General features: G+C 36.5%; 1 protein-coding gene across 2 annotated transcripts in view; it reads left to right on the plus strand.

Annotated features, from left to right (window-relative positions):
- Positions 1-15804, plus strand: part of CTNND2 (catenin (cadherin-associated protein), delta 2) — a 935009-nt gene that overhangs the window by 171879 nt on the left and 747326 nt on the right. For both annotated transcript variants that reach the window (XM_011951767.1, XM_011951770.1), the window contains one exon: positions 452-588. In XM_011951767.1, coding sequence (XP_011807157.1) covers positions 457-588 — 132 coding nt within the window. In that variant the 5' untranslated portion in view covers positions 452-456. Of the gene's footprint in view, positions 1-451; positions 589-15804 lie in introns of those variants that run through there.

Raw genomic sequence — 15804 nt, forward strand, 5'->3', positions numbered from 1 at the left:
TCACAAGACTACAACAGGGACTATAGGAGATATGAGCCAGGAACCAAGGGGGAAACATATAATAATACCACATATGCCAATAGGCAGGTAATAAATTTACCTAAAATAGTCATAAATTTGTAGTTGGACTAGCTTCTTAGACTCAATACTCCTTTATTGCTTTACTCTTAAAATCTCTGCTCTTTCCTTCTCATCATTTCTTTCCCCATTTACCTCAAGACAAAACACAAAGTGTTGTGTGTTCTGGAATTTGGTTGGGGTTGATAAAAGGTTAAAGCATTCTATTTACTTGTACTGTTAATTTACTGTATATCCCCTTCTATAATTATGTCTTGGTCTCAGCAGCTCATAGTTTTACTTTTTTTCTGTGTATATCTTTAGACTGGTCTGATAGTTGTACCTGTTTAGTGTCAACATCTGATTGTATTGATCGTGTCCTCTTGCCTTGCAGGAGCTATGCCTGTCCCAGACCAGCCTTCATCAGCCTCAGAGAAAACGAGTTCCCTGAGCCCCGGCTTAAACACCTCCAACGGGGATGGCTCTGAAACAGAAACCACCTCTGCCATCCTCGCCTCAGTCAAAGAACAGGTAGAAACATTCCATTTTTGTGACATGCGTTTGGGAACATTTTAAAAACTTTTTCTAGATGAAAGTTAAAGATTAAATTATGTTGAAAGAAACTCATACTTATCTAGCAGAGTGTTGGTATTTATTATATAAATAATATTATAATATGGTTGTAATTCCTTTGGACTCCATGTTTTAGGCAGCCTTCCTTGAAAAGATATTTTATAGGGGAAGAAAAACAACTTTGCAATCAAAATTTCCTGTGAGTGAAGCTTTGGCATATTCATTGATGGACCTGACATTTAATGCTTTTAAACGTACAAAGTGAAATAATTAGTCTTAGAAAACATAAAATCTAATAAAAAATTAAAATATATCCAGGAAGTTAAAAATATGTATGACAGCAAATGAATATCACATCAAAGTCAAGGCAAATTGGTTTTTCCAGTGTTTTCTGAGATGGATCTGGAAGGATACAGTCTAAAACTTTCCCTCTCAAACTAATGAAAGTCTGAACGATTCTTCCTCCTATATTACTTTGCCAAAAAATGCATAAGTAAATAAAACCTGAACCTTAGATTTAAAACATCACTTTATAAAAGTCATGTTTCTTGTAAATAAAAAAGTAGTAAATAAAGAGAGTTGGATGATCAAGATTCTTTTATTTACTGCTTCTTCTAAACATGTGCTAGAAAATATACCAGTTTTTACAACTTTAAGTTAAAAAGCCTGCTGTGTTTGGGTTATGTGATTTGGTGATGCTGAATTAGCAACTTACCCGACTCCAGGAACATCTCAGCAGAGCAAGAGTCTAAAATGGGAGCAATTAAGAATAGTAACTCTACTCAAAAAGAAGAAGGGCTCTAGAGGAAACTGATTCTGTTTCATGAGTGGAAACTGATTTAGGTAAGAATGGGAAACCACCTAAACAGTCAGCCCACTGGCAGAAAGGATCAATGATGCTATCAGTCAAAAGTGTGCCATCTGGTCAGGAAGTGTTCAGCTAAGTAGGTACTCAAGGGAGAGTTGAATAGATTGAGTGGATAGTCTAGTTTGTGAAAATAGTCAGGAAGCAGGAAATTGGGTTGAGCTTTAGGCTGTGCTCCTTGATTACTTTGCTTTCCAAAGCTTACTCTTGAGAGTTTTCTGATTATGTTTAAGGGGAAATGAAAAAAGGGACCACCAAGGGAGTTAACACCACTCCCCATCCTCAAAGTACTACCTTGTTATGGTTGGGTTATGTCATGCTTTCTTATTCATGTGTGATCTGGAAGTCTTGCTAGGCTACTGACTTCTGTGTAGAAAGAAAATTTAAAGCAGGAAGAATAAATGTAACAACAACAAAAACAAAACAAACAAACAAAATAAAACGACAAGACCTTTTTGCTGAAAATTATTTTATCACAAGGACGTAAAGTAATTCAGGATGAATAAAAAGGCATGGCACGGTCCTCTGTTGAAAAGCTTAGTATCATCACAATATTACTGTCTCCCAAATTAGGATATAAAATTTAGGTGGTCGTAATCAGAATCCTGTGGCTGGTTGGTTGTTTCTTTGGCAAACTGGATCAAACTATTTTAAAGACCAGTGGAAGTATAAATATATGAGAGTGCAAGGAAAGTTCTGAGAGGTTTTATCATACAACCATACTGATCACAATACTGCCCAGTGGGCTCAGAAAAGAATGGTCTCTGTGTAAAACATAATTATGGTTCAAAACAGATTCATGTATACATATCTGCCTGTTCACTTAAAATTAGTGTTTCAGTTCATTACAAAGAAGTTGCTTACATGGTGTTGTCATAACTGATTCGACATCTGGAAGAAAATTAAAACTGTTAACTTACAGCAGAAAGAGAAATAAATCTCACAGGGAAATAATGGTAACTGTAAAAATAAAACCATTAACATATTAGAAGAAACTTTGGGGACAGAGCCTTGTAAACTAAAGGTAGGCAAGGTTTTAGGTAAGAGAGGAAGCCCAGAAGCCATACATAAATGGTTGATGAGTTTCACAGTATGAATACTAATTAGTAATAGCAAGACACACCTCAAAATAGAAAAGAAAAATAGTCCAAGAGAAAATATGTGCCACAAGTATAATGAAGTGTTGATAAAATTAATATATGAAGAGTTCCTAATGTTGGTGAGAAAAAGAGAAATAAAGGAATACAAAACTAGGCAAAGGATATAAACAGAAGAAAGATGCAAGCAAGTAATGAATGTTTATAAATTCCACTCTAATATACCCATCGGGGACACACAATTTTAAGTGAAAATACGACTTATTTTTGATCTACCAGGTAGACAGCTGTTGAAAAGTAGCTTATATTGTATGCTAGCTAAGAGTTAAGGTTTGGAGAAATCCACATTCTTTTTCATTCCAAATGGGAATATAAATTGCTGTAATTTTTTGGTAAAATGATTTGTTTCTATGCATTGACATTTAAAATGTTCAATAACCATTGGTTTACCCATTTAGATATATATTCTGTAGAAATTAGTGACTAAATAGATAAGACTTTACGTGTATTGAAATTTATTATAAAATTATTTGAAATAGCCAAAAATATGGATGGCTTGGTGAAGAGTTGAAAATGTTATATTTTTTCTATAAATGGTATGCAGTCATTAGTAAAAATGATTTGGGGCTATATGTTTAACCTTTGGGGAAAAAAATCCATGAGAATTTTAGAAAGGAAATTACATAGTATGGTATTATCCTGTTTTTAAAAACTCAGAACATTAGATATGTTTTTGGTTTATACATCTTTATGAGCATCTAGAAAAGTATAGAAGGAAACAAATCAGTCTATTAACATTGTCTAGCATATGTGTTTTACAGTTAGATGGAGGTGGAAACAGACTGAAGACATTGGGAATTTGAGTGGGGATACAGTCAAACTATATCACTGTGAAAAGCTTTTCTCTGAGTAATTTAAAAATGTATTGTTCATTTTTGGGCAACAAAGATGACTTTTTTTTTTGGTGGCACGTAAGTAATTTGGGGAGGAATGCAAATGTGTTCTGGAAACTTGAGATAGAGAAGCCCCAGGTGCCCAAGTCATAGGCTGGGAATTCGGTCCCAAGTGCAGCATCTGTCTAGGCAAAAGCATAAATCAACAAGCAGCAGATTCCATGAGCTGTTTTGGAATGGCCTGATGGAAACAACCAATCTTATCCTTCATTGGGGGATTTGTATCCTAAATCATTCTTGAAGATTCCTTCTTTTTTTCCTCAAGTCTGGAATATTATCTGTGGAGTGAAAGCTAACTTAAATTGTTTCTTAAAAATTTTATCTGAATTGGCCCTCAAGTAGTTAGCAATGGAGTTAAAAATATAAGACAACCATATGTAAAGAGTTTTAAAATAGAAAAAATTATAGATGAAAATTTCAGGAAACTCTTCTGTCAATATATTGTCAAACTCCAGATGATTTTTACAGATTAAAAAGAAACTTGAAATTGAGAGCATTTGTAACTCCAGATACTCTATCGTTACACTAATTTTCATTGTTCTTTTAGTTCCACAATCATTATAAACCGTATTCTTGATTTTAGAGGAGTTTTTGAGTACCATTATTTAGGATATTGGTAGCATTATTTAAGATATTCAAAGGTAGCAAAACAGATATTCTCTTCCTTTTAGTTGTTTTTCTTATGGCACAAAATATAGGAAAGTAAGAGTAAGACATTTCTGAGGGTTTGTTTTGTTTTTGAGATGGAGTCTTGCTCTGTCGCACAGTCTAGAGTGCAGTGGTGCAATCTTGGCTCACTACAGCCTCCGCCACCTCCACCTCCCAAGTTCAAGCGATTCTCCTGCCTCAGCCTCCTGAGTAGCTGGGATTACAGGTGTGTATGCCACCATGCCTAGCTAATTTTTTTTTTATTTTTAGTATAGACTGGGTTTCACCGGCTGGTTCTTGAACTCCTGACCTCATGATCTGCCTGCCTTGGCCTCCCAAAGTGCTGGGATTACAGGCGTGAGTCACCGCACCCAGCCGACATTTCTGGGCTTTTACTATGGGGCAAACCATGACACTGAATACTTTATAAATGTGTGTCATATGAAGCCACAAGGAAGAATTTTTAAAATATTCATTTAAAATCTAAAGAAACTAGATCTTTTACATCATCTCTTATGAGGATAGCATGCCTTTCTTTTTATTCAGCTTGTACATTTAGAATTTTAGAAGTAACTTACCTCTGTATAACAAGAATCCTATTTGGAAGAAGTTCATTATAAAATATTCCCTTAATTAGTTTTCTTCCAGTGCCACATATCATTACTAAATCTTTCAGCATTATTAGCGTTACTATCATTTGCAACAGTAATTTCTGATAACATGATGTGTTATTAGGGAAATGACCTATAATTATTAATCAATTTTCAGATGGTATTTTGGGAAAGCATTTTATGAAATTAATGACAAAATTATCATCCAAGAAAACGTGGAAGTTAAAACACCTTAGGAAAGGTCAAGAAGATAGAGGATTATCTGCAAAGACCAGTGAAGTTTATATTCATTTAGTCAGAGAAGGGAAGAATTATCCACAGCATAGTGCTGCCCGTTGAACTTTCGACACATATCAAAATTTAAATGAGAATTATGTGATTGCTGAATTTTTATTTCTTGTTTCAAGCCAGGGTGGAGTAGAAATGAAAAAAACAAAACATGAATTTCCTTTAATTTTTATTGCAGAAACACAGCTGTATTAGGAACAGTGATCATCTGTTTCAAGCTGTGAACTGAGAGATAAAGGCACAAGCTAGGAGTGTGTAGAACTGGGTCATGACACATGATATTCCTTATAACAAGGAAGGGGGAACAAGGATCTGAAAGCCTTGTGAGTTTCATGCGTACAGGATGGGAGGATTGTAGATAGATTGACCAGATGGGGTGTTTCGACTTCCAGGAGGGTAAAGAAAGAAAATGAGTGTGTATGTAAAGTTATGAAGTTCACGGATGAAGGAAAGGGATGCTTGGATAGCATGAATTGATGCAACTACCTGTATTTGAAGTGTACTTGTTTCTTTCTTTTTTTTTTTTTTGAGACGGAGTCTCACTCTGTCGCCCAGGCTGGAGTGCAGTGGCCGGATCTGGGCTCACTGCAAGCTCGGCCTCCCGGGTTTATGCCATTCTCCTGCCTCAGCCTCCCGAGTAGCTGGGACTACAGGCGCCCGCCACCTCGCCCGGCTAGTTTTTTGTATTTTTTTAGTAGAGACGGGGTTTCACCGTGTTAGCCGGGATGGTCTCGATCGCCTGATCTCGTGATCCGCCCGTCTTGGCCTCCCAAAGTGCTGGGATTACAGGCTTGAGCCACCGCGCCCGGCTGTGTATTTGTTTCTTTTTTAACCCTGTGCATCAGAAAAATGATCATTCAAACTATAAATCAAGGAGAAACGAGTCATAAATTACTTATTCAAGTCTTGGGAATGTATGCTGGGAGTTCCAGTTATGGATGAATAATTCTAGAACTCTGGATAGATTATCTCTGTCTCTCCACTCCTGCTTCCTGATGCTCTCTTATGAGTATTTCGTTAGTTACTATAAGTTATTTTGACTTTTCCCCCTAAAACGTAATATTTTCTTTAGTTTTAGCTTGTAACTCCTCTCAGGACACTTATATTAAATCTATCTGTCCTTTTGATAACTCCAGACTCCATTCCAAGAATTAACTCATTTGATTGTTTTATGCTCTGTTCTCTTTAATAGTATTAGTTGTTGGGTTTACAGAGCACTGGAGGCTATCATGGGAGAAAAATAGACTACGGTGTTATATGCTAGATTAGAAAATAAGCTTTTAGTATGTGGGGTTTTGTAACATGACAATACAGTGCTTCTAATGCCTCTGTCATATTTATTACTACAATTCATTGTTAAATATTCATATGTAAAATCATAATGAATATGTAAATGTAGTGCTTTGGTAATTTTTATGAATTTTCCACTATAAAGGTAATTCATGCATATTGTGTAAAAGTTTAAAACATTAGATAGGAAAAATAAATGAATTGGGTTTTTTTTTTTTTTAAAATGTGCCACAAACAGAGGTAGCTGCAAATATTTAGGGAGATTTCCTTCCAGGATTTTTATGTGAATATAAGATGATCTGTACAAAATTTTCATTTTGCTTTATAAATATTTTATTCTTCTTTGTACATTTAACCTTCTATGAGGAGTATTTTTTCATATCATTTAATATTATTTCAAACAAGTTTCTAGTGAGTATGTGATATAGATTAATTGTGAATTATTTAATATCATAATTTTATTTCACATTTCTACCTTTGTTGATCTCAGATTGATTGTTTTCTCAGTATGAAAAAAAGTGACATGTCAAACTTCCTTGTACATTAATCATTGGGTCTGCTTTGACAGACATTGCCTGGAGCAAAGGCTTGAAAAAAAGAGTTTCAAGACTCTTAAAAATTCGCTTGGAAAATATGTCGTCATTAATTACTGACAAGGGCCACTGGCAGGTCAACAAAGCAGGGTCTCCTGGGGTAAAATAGTCAGTGCCCTGTGCAGAGTTTGCACAAAGTAAGAAATTAACCAATAGAATATTCTAGAGGGAGCTCATGGGAAAAATGTTGATTTTTTTCAGAGGAATGGAACCAGATATGGTAGGAATAGTTAGGAAAAACACAGGAATTATTATAGAGCAAGGAAACAATGTTCTATAGTATCTCAAAATAAAAATGTTTTTTAAAAAGAACAGATAGTAAATTCCTTTAGTTTACATATTTTTGTAAAACATGTATTTCTATGAAATATACCTGTGAAACATTTCCTCAGATGTAGAATTAAATCATATATTTTTCCTTTAATAATTATTTTGCTTAGTGTGTTCTATGATCAAGAAACTGAGACTTTAAAAAGTATTCAGTGTACCCACCAAAAGTCATATAGGAAATTGCTGCAGAATTGAAATGAGAAATTAGTTTGTTTTACTTCAAATTCAGTGCTTTCCCCTCCACTACACTAAATGACCTCATCATTTCGATAACATAAGAGGCCTACAATATGTTGTCTACTGTTTTTCCCAAGAAAAAGATTTTTCTATGACCAAGGTTTTGCTAAGGTCAGGTTAAATAGTATTCTCTGCCAATCTAACTCTTATTTAACTAGGAGAAGAGAATGGGGGAATTTCTACATTAATTTGATCTGCAGTATATTTAATTTGATACATAATTTTTAAAAGGAATCACTAATAAGAACCAATTACAGATAATCTAAGGAACTACTATGCCGTATTTTTAATTAATTGTGTCTGTAGAGAAAATGTAACAGGAAGGGAATACTGTAGGTTAGACACATTCTTACTTTAGCTGAAAATTTCTGTTGCTGGGCATTAGTGGCCTGGACTGGAGTTATCTCTAGCGTGCATCAGTGACACAGGTAAACATGCCTGAGGCAGCCCATCGATCATGTTCAAGTTGCTGTCACTGGGCTGCAATCATAAAAGACATGTGCAAGTTCATGCCCTGGGCTCTAAATGAGCCAGCTCTGTGGCCTCCTGGCATGGAAAAGTGAAGATTAGCATCTTCCTTTTTCACTAAGGACAAGTTCTGACTTTCACATTCTACTCATAGCCTCAGGAAGCAGCTGGGCCACTTGCCTAATTACTGTGAGAAAGAACAACTCAATATCATAAGGCAAAAAAAAAAAAAAAAATCACTTTTGACAGATAATCTTCAGGATCTAGAGAGACAGTGCTAAATAGCTTCATTCCCCAAGTCAATAGATTTAGTCATTTGGGGAGGCATTTTTGCAAGTTACACATCCTGGAATGATAAAGAAGTCATGCTCAGATTAAAAATTAAAATTACATAAAAGTCTATCTAACTATTGCACAGTTTTTATAGGAAATCACAAACAATTCCACATATAATTTTGACACCGCCATATCTTCTATTCTGAAAAGTAGAACTCTGGGATATCAACCAAAGATGTTTGAGTCTTTTATTTGATTCAGAGCTTTTGAAATGCAATCGTAGCCCTGTTGACCAGCACCCATGCCCACCACCTCCGCAAGAGGAGGAACCCTCCACCCAAATAGATAAGCTTGGAGTCCAGCCCACCTCTTAACAAAGCAGCCACTTTTATTAAATTATTTTATTAAATAACACCACACATTTGAGGTACCGTTTGGAGACCTGAAATTGCCCACTAGAGACCTCCTGTCAAAAGCCAGAGGCAATTTATTCTTAAAACGAATCATGTAGAGTGTAAATCCTCCCACCTTTGAGAGCTCTGCTCGTATTGAGAACACCACCTCATCCCTCCACTGCAATGCCCCCCAAGAACACGGCTTGAATAATGCTGCGGTGATATGGTGGCTGTCTTTATGGAGACTCAAGATAAAAAATTATCATACTAGGAGCTTTACTGGTTTGTTTACTGACATTGAAAACCTTTCAATAGGTAACTATAGTCAACTGATTTAATATAAATGAAACATTTCAGTAATAGATATATTACTCTTACTAGTAGTAATAATGAATAACTGTATTTTATTTTTTTTTGAAATGGAGCGTCGCTCTGTCGCCCAGGCTGGAGTGCAGTGGCGCGATCTCAGCTCACTGCAGGCTCCACCTTCCGGGTTCACGCCATTCTCCTGCCTCAGCCCCGTGGGCAGCTGGGACTACAGGCGCCCGCCACCACGCCCGGCTAATTTTTTGTATCTTTAGTAGAGACAGGGTTTCACCGTGTTAGCCAGGATGGTCTCGATTTCCTGACCTCGTGATCCACCCGCCTCGGCCTCCCAAAGTGCTGGGATTATAGGCGTGAGCCACTGTGCACGGCCCAATAACTGTAATATTTTTCTAACTCTCACCGAAGTGTGTTGGTTGGGGATGTGACCTTCTCTCCCCTCCTTACTGTTGTGTCAACAGCTCTTGGAGCAGTGCCAGCCACGGAGGAGGTGTTTAGTATATTTATATTGAGAGTATGACTTAGGAATGAACTTACTGTTTCCATTTTATTTTAGCACAAAAGTAAATGCTTTGCTTAATTGTGGTAAAAATCCTTAGTTATTTTTGTGGTATGGGGTCTCATTTCCAGTGTTACGTTGATCATGTGCTTTTTCCCTTATTTTAATGGTTGTATTGGATCTAGATCTTCCATTTGGGCTGCCTGCTTATCGCTTCAGAATGCGCCCATTGACTTTGATGAATCCTTGGCCCCCAAATTGAAATTTTTTCTATAAACAACCTCAGTCGAAATTCATTTAATCAGGTGGAATGAGACATTTTCAGTTTAATATGAGGCTTATTTACTCAACCATATCCTCCATTAGTGAAATGTGTCTTTGTCTTTTTCTTGAAACTAGACTGTGTGCCTTGTTTTAGTTAAAAGGAAAGAAAAAACACCTACCATATTAGTACATGAATCAGCAACTTTACACATAAAAAAATACAAATACACTTAATTATTTTTGTTTGTATACAGTTATGCCAAGTTTATCGTATTTGTTGACAATCTCCTTCAGTGATTTTTAACTGCTGTTTGAAAGCACACTCTTCCCCAGAATCTCAGAAAAATCCAATTATTTGTTTTAGTGCTTATTTTATATGCTTTTTGTGTTTGGGAGAGTTTTCATTTATTTGTGCTTGATGAAACTCTTGATGTTGTCATATTAAAGTGTTCTAATCATTACAGATTTTGCAGTAATTTTTTGTGTTTACTATTTATTTTTGTGTTTAATCGTGGTGTGTCATATGTGTTTGACATAGTTTGGCTGTGTCCCCACTGAAATCTCATCTCGAATTGTAGTTCCCATAATCCCCGTGTGTCATGGGAGGGACCTGGTGGGAGGTAAATGAGTCATGGGGGCAATTACCCTCCTGCTGTTCTTGTGATAGTGAGTGAGTTCTTACAAGATTTGATGGTTTTATACACGGCTTTCTGCCCCTACCTTTGGTCGTTCTTCTCCTTCCTACCACCATGTGAAGAAGGACATGTTTGCTTCCCCTTCTACCATGATTGTGAATTTTCTGAGGCCTCCCAGGTCCTGTGGAACTGGGAGTCAATTAAACCTCTTTCCTTTATAAATTACCCAGTCTCAGGTATTTCTTCATAGCAGCATGAGAATGGACTTATATAGTGTTGTATATGAGTAGTTCTTTTATTGTTGGCATTTTTTTATTTTAGCATGTTTCCTTTTGAGCACATTTGTGTAGATGGTTCCAAAAGAGACAGAAAGCATACTTACCTACAACTGTATAACAATTAATTTCAGTCTTTAGTTTATGGGAAATAGAATCTTCATAGAAGAAAATGCTAGGAGGATTTGTGTTGAAAAATTGTAAGTGCTGTTATAGAAAATTCTTTATTCTTGTCCCTGGCTCATGTGAGAGTTTACTTTTCAGCATCTTCTTAGGAGAAAACTCTTTGTGAAAATGGTGTCTTAAAGCAGTCTATTATTGAAAGCTACTTCACTAAAATGTAAAATATGAATATATTTTTACATCAACACAGGAAGTGAGTAAATAGGTGGTTTTCTTAGAAATGTTAGAAATGTGGACCCTAAATAAAGATTGCAGGAAGACAAATTAAACAGGGGAATTGTGACAGTAAACTTAACCTAAATCTCACTATGGCAAGTTGTCTTGTTTCAGAGTAATAGATCGCAATTTCCTATGTCTCCCATCCTTCTTGTGATGAGAATCTGATCCTCTCCCATTGATGGATGAGCTCTGTATTTCCTCTTCTTCATTCCAGTTAGGCTTAGGACTATGGTGGAAAGGGAATGCATGTGACTAGGGCTACAGGGAAGTAGACCTCCTGTCTGATTCTTCTGAGATGCTCATTCTTAGAAACCAGTCACCATGAGGTGAACATGCTCAAGACCCTTGTAAAGGGGCCATATGGACAGGCATGCAGTCTCCAGGCATGCAGCACCATCTGAACTCCCGGCTGATGCCAGCACCGACTTGGCAGCCTTTCCAGTGAGCCATCAGCAGTAGAGTCCTGAGCCCCAGCTAATGCTGTGTGAAGCAGAGGCTGTCTGTCTTCATTGATATTTGGAGATAGATGACCAAAGTAGATGATGGTTGTAGTTTTAAGTCAGTAAATCTTGAGGTGGTTTGTTACACAGCAGTGGATAACCAATTCACTCATTTTTTCCATGTTTATAAAAAATCAGTTATGTTAGATAATTTTCTCTACTTCTAAGTCTTATGATTCTGTGTAGCCTGGAGTGAATTAAAAAAAAAAAAAAGCAACTTATTGAGATTTACTCACATACCATGCTGTTCCCTTCTTTATGTGGTTTCATTATATTCACAGTCACTCCAGGAAACTACTATTATACTTTCTGCTTCTGTAGATTTTCTTATTCTGATTGTTTCATGTAAATGGAGTTAGAAATATATGGTCTTTTGTAGAGGGCTTCTATTGATTATCATAATATTTCAGGTTTCATTCATGTTGTAGCATGCATCAGGATTTCATTACTTTTTACTGCCAAATAATCCATTGTATGGATATACCTCATTTCATTTATGCAGTCATTCATTGATGGCCATTTGGGTTGTGTTTACTTGTCTATTTGGAATAGTGTCGCTAGGAATATTTGTGTACAAGTTTGTGTGGACGTATGTTTTTATTTCCCTTGGGTACATACCTAGGAGTGGAAATGCTGGGCCACATGACAACACTAGATTAACATTCTGAACTGCCAGGCTGTTTCTGTATTTTATGAGGATTACAGTTTCTTACATCCTTGCTAACACTTGATATTTTCTGACTTTTTTGACTATATGCAGAATAGTGAGCTAACACTGAAATGAACTGCTAGACCAGAGCCTAAGGACATCAAAAAAAAAATTCAATGGAAGAACAACGATGCATTTTAAAATATGTAAATATTACATTAAAAAATATTAGCCATATATTTAGTCAGTAGACAAAATAAGTTCCCAAACATGAGTCGTGGCAGCATACCCACGCCTGTGAAGAATATAGAAGCCAAGTTCCATGTGTTGCAGGTGGGAAAACCAATGATGTTTGACTTGCAAACTGTGGGTGGTGGGGTGAGACAGGAAGGGGGGCTGTAGGAGCTGTCTTCAAACATGGTTATGCAAAAGAAGAACCAAACTTTTGTTCAATAACTGTTGTACAACTGAGAAGAGCATTAGGATAAAGGGTCAAAATTTAGGAGAAGCAGGTGTCAGTTTTGTGTCAGATATGAATCTTGGTTACAAATTTGAGGAATTTTAAGCTGAAAGGAATAACTCAAAGATTTAGGTAGGCCCCCATATCTTTGGAAGGAACAAATAGGTTTGGGGTTTACATTGCAAGTGACAATGGCAAGTTTTACTGTAGATCTGCCTTGGGGATGTGTTGAAAAGGTAAACTTTTTTTTTTAATGGAAAAAATGTTGTCAATGATGCCAGCAAATGACAAATTTAGGGAAGTACTCTCAAGTGCTGCCAGTTCCTGCTGTCTCTTCGGGAAATTCGCTGACAAGCAGTAATCAGTGACAGACCTTTTGACCAGTGGGTGGCAGCACACAGATGTGCCATAGCTTGTCAGTAAATGTGCTAAGATGCAATTCTTTTTAGCCCCGGGTGTGGCTGGGTAAGCTCTTTGCACTGGCTTCATCCATTGCATTGCATAGTGTGCTCAAAATATATTTTCTAATTACCATATGAAACTAGGATAGGATACTAGGATATGAAAAAAGTTGGAAAGGATCTCTGAGATATATACATATATACGTATATGTGTATATATACACGTATATATGTATATACGTATATATGTATATACACACACACCCACACACATATATAAGTATATCAGAGCTACCCACAAATTCAGAGAGAGAAGTAGTGAAGTCCTAGCTGTTAGAATTAAGCAAGGAGAATCTGAATGAATATCTGTGAGGAACTTAAATTAGAAGATTTAAGTAAATGAGCTAAGGACTTCTCCAAATCGTAGATATTGTTAAACACTGACATATAACTTGTTAGTAAAATCTACTTATTAGTATTTCATCACTAAGGATAAATATTGCAAATTATCTTTTAATATGGACAACATTTAAATACAGTTTTGTTGTCGTTGTTCCTGCTAAGAATCTTTCCTCTGTGGTCTGAGATATTCATACTTTGTAAATATGTAGTATCTAACAACAGACAATTTATTATGTGGCATTAGAAACCATTGTCTCCAGTACAAGTCTGGGTCAAGACTTGAGGTAGGACATCTGATTACCTTTGTTAATTAGGGGGAAAGTCACTCAATACTACTGGGCTGTAATCTATTTTAAGAATCAGTTCAATTTTCATGACTTCTGCCATGACACAGAGTGAGATACATGACACGGGCTTCTGAAGGAGAGGTATGCCATCTTGTTTTAAGGATTTATTCATAAGTGGCCATGGAGTGTGGGCTAATATTCTGCATGATGGAAAAAGTGATGCATTTGGCATCAGTAGACTTACTTCAGATTCCTCCAGCATTTTCTTACTGAATGGCCTCAGTTAAGTTATGTAACATTTCTGAAATTGATTTTAATTCTCTGGTAAAATGAAGACGATTAGATCTCAGTGTTGTGATGGAATGTATGTATATAATAACACATATTTTACAAACACATATTAGTTTATTAAGATGCCCATGGAAATCTATGCTCCCTAGTCGGTATCAGCTTAACGAATCACTCTTTGCCATCTCTCGTAGACAATTAGACAGTGAAGAATATGCAGTCTCAAGCTTAGGATTAAATCAGGAAATCCAGTGGTGAATCTGAAGTTTCTTTCATCACTAAGGTAATTGGGAGAGAGGAGAGGATATTTGACAGAGAAAAAAAAATAATAAATTAGCTTTCAGAATTTTACTTATTTGCAGATTATTACATGAGATGGTCTATAAATACGCTGGAGAGAGAGTGCAGGAGGCGTTTCAAAGCTCCTTGATTACACTTCAGCATGTTACATTTCAGTGTTCTGGGAGGAGGTGTACATTTTTTCTTACTTTTCTTAATTATTTTTTTTGTAAAAAAAAAAAAAAAAAACGTGTTAGAACTCTTGATAATCGGGTCATTTTTGTTGCTGTGACTTAAAATCCTCTGGATCACAAGTGTGTTTGCAAGTCCCAGCACCTGCCAGTGTCTGATATCAAGAAGGCTTCGGGGAAATCAAAGAGAACCAAGTTGTGTTGCTCATCTTGGTCAGCACATCGAATAGTTATTATACGTGAATGAAGAAGGAGATATTTCCTACAGAAGCAGGAGCTCAGAGCCAGAGGTGATCAGTAGACCATGAGGTTCTAGGGTTTCCAGAAATCTTGGACGAATCGAAATTCTCACAAAACGTGGGGTAGGAGACTCTAGGTAGTCCTTATTAAATCTCAAGAATGTTAGCCACTATTTGAATTAGGTTGTGCAAAGTGCCCCTGTGTCCCTTTGAGACATCTTCCTTCTTTTGAATTCAATAGAAAGGGCGTCATAGTGCCTGGAATATGGAAGCTGCTCTTTGCATAGTAGCTACAAATACAAATGTTGAAATTATTTTATTAATTGATAATGAGTAACAGTAGTAATAAATTTCAAACTTAACCACTGAGATTGAATTGAATGTGTGAAATTCACTTCAGGAGTCCTGATATTTTATTGCCATTGGGCTATTTAATGGAAGTAAATAAATCTGTCTATTTTATTTAAATTGTTGGAATATATTCAAGAAGGTATTGATAGCGTTAATAGTGAGTGATATGGTTTGGCTGTGTCCCCACCCAAATCTCACCTTGAATTGTAATAATCCCCACGTGTCAAGAGTGAGGCCAGGTGGAGATAACTGAATCATGGGGGCAGTTTCCCCCATACTGTTCCCGTGGTAGTGAATAAGTCTCACGAGATTTGATGGCTTTATAAATGGAAATTCCCCAGCACAAGCTCTCTTTTGCCTGCCCCCATGTAAGGCGTGGCTTTCCTTCTCCTTTGCCTTCTGCTATGATTGTGAGGCCTCCTTAGCCATGCAGAATTGTGGGTCCATTAAACCTCTTTCCTTTATAAATTACTCAGTCTTAAGTACATCTTTTTTTTAAAATTTTTATTTTATTTTATTTTTTTATTTACAGTCTCTTGCTCTGTCACCCAGGCTGGAGTGCAGTGGCGCGAGCTCAGCTCACTGCAACCTCTGCCTCCAGGGTTCTAGCAATTCTTCTACCTCAGCCTCCCAAGTAGCTGGGATTACAGTTGCCTGCCATCATGCCTGGCAAAAAA

Source organism: Colobus angolensis, unplaced genomic scaffold, assembly GCF_000951035.1.
Source record: "Colobus angolensis palliatus isolate OR3802 unplaced genomic scaffold, Cang.pa_1.0 Scaffold327, whole genome shotgun sequence".
Classification (NCBI taxonomy): Eukaryota; Metazoa; Chordata; class Mammalia; order Primates; family Cercopithecidae; genus Colobus; species Colobus angolensis.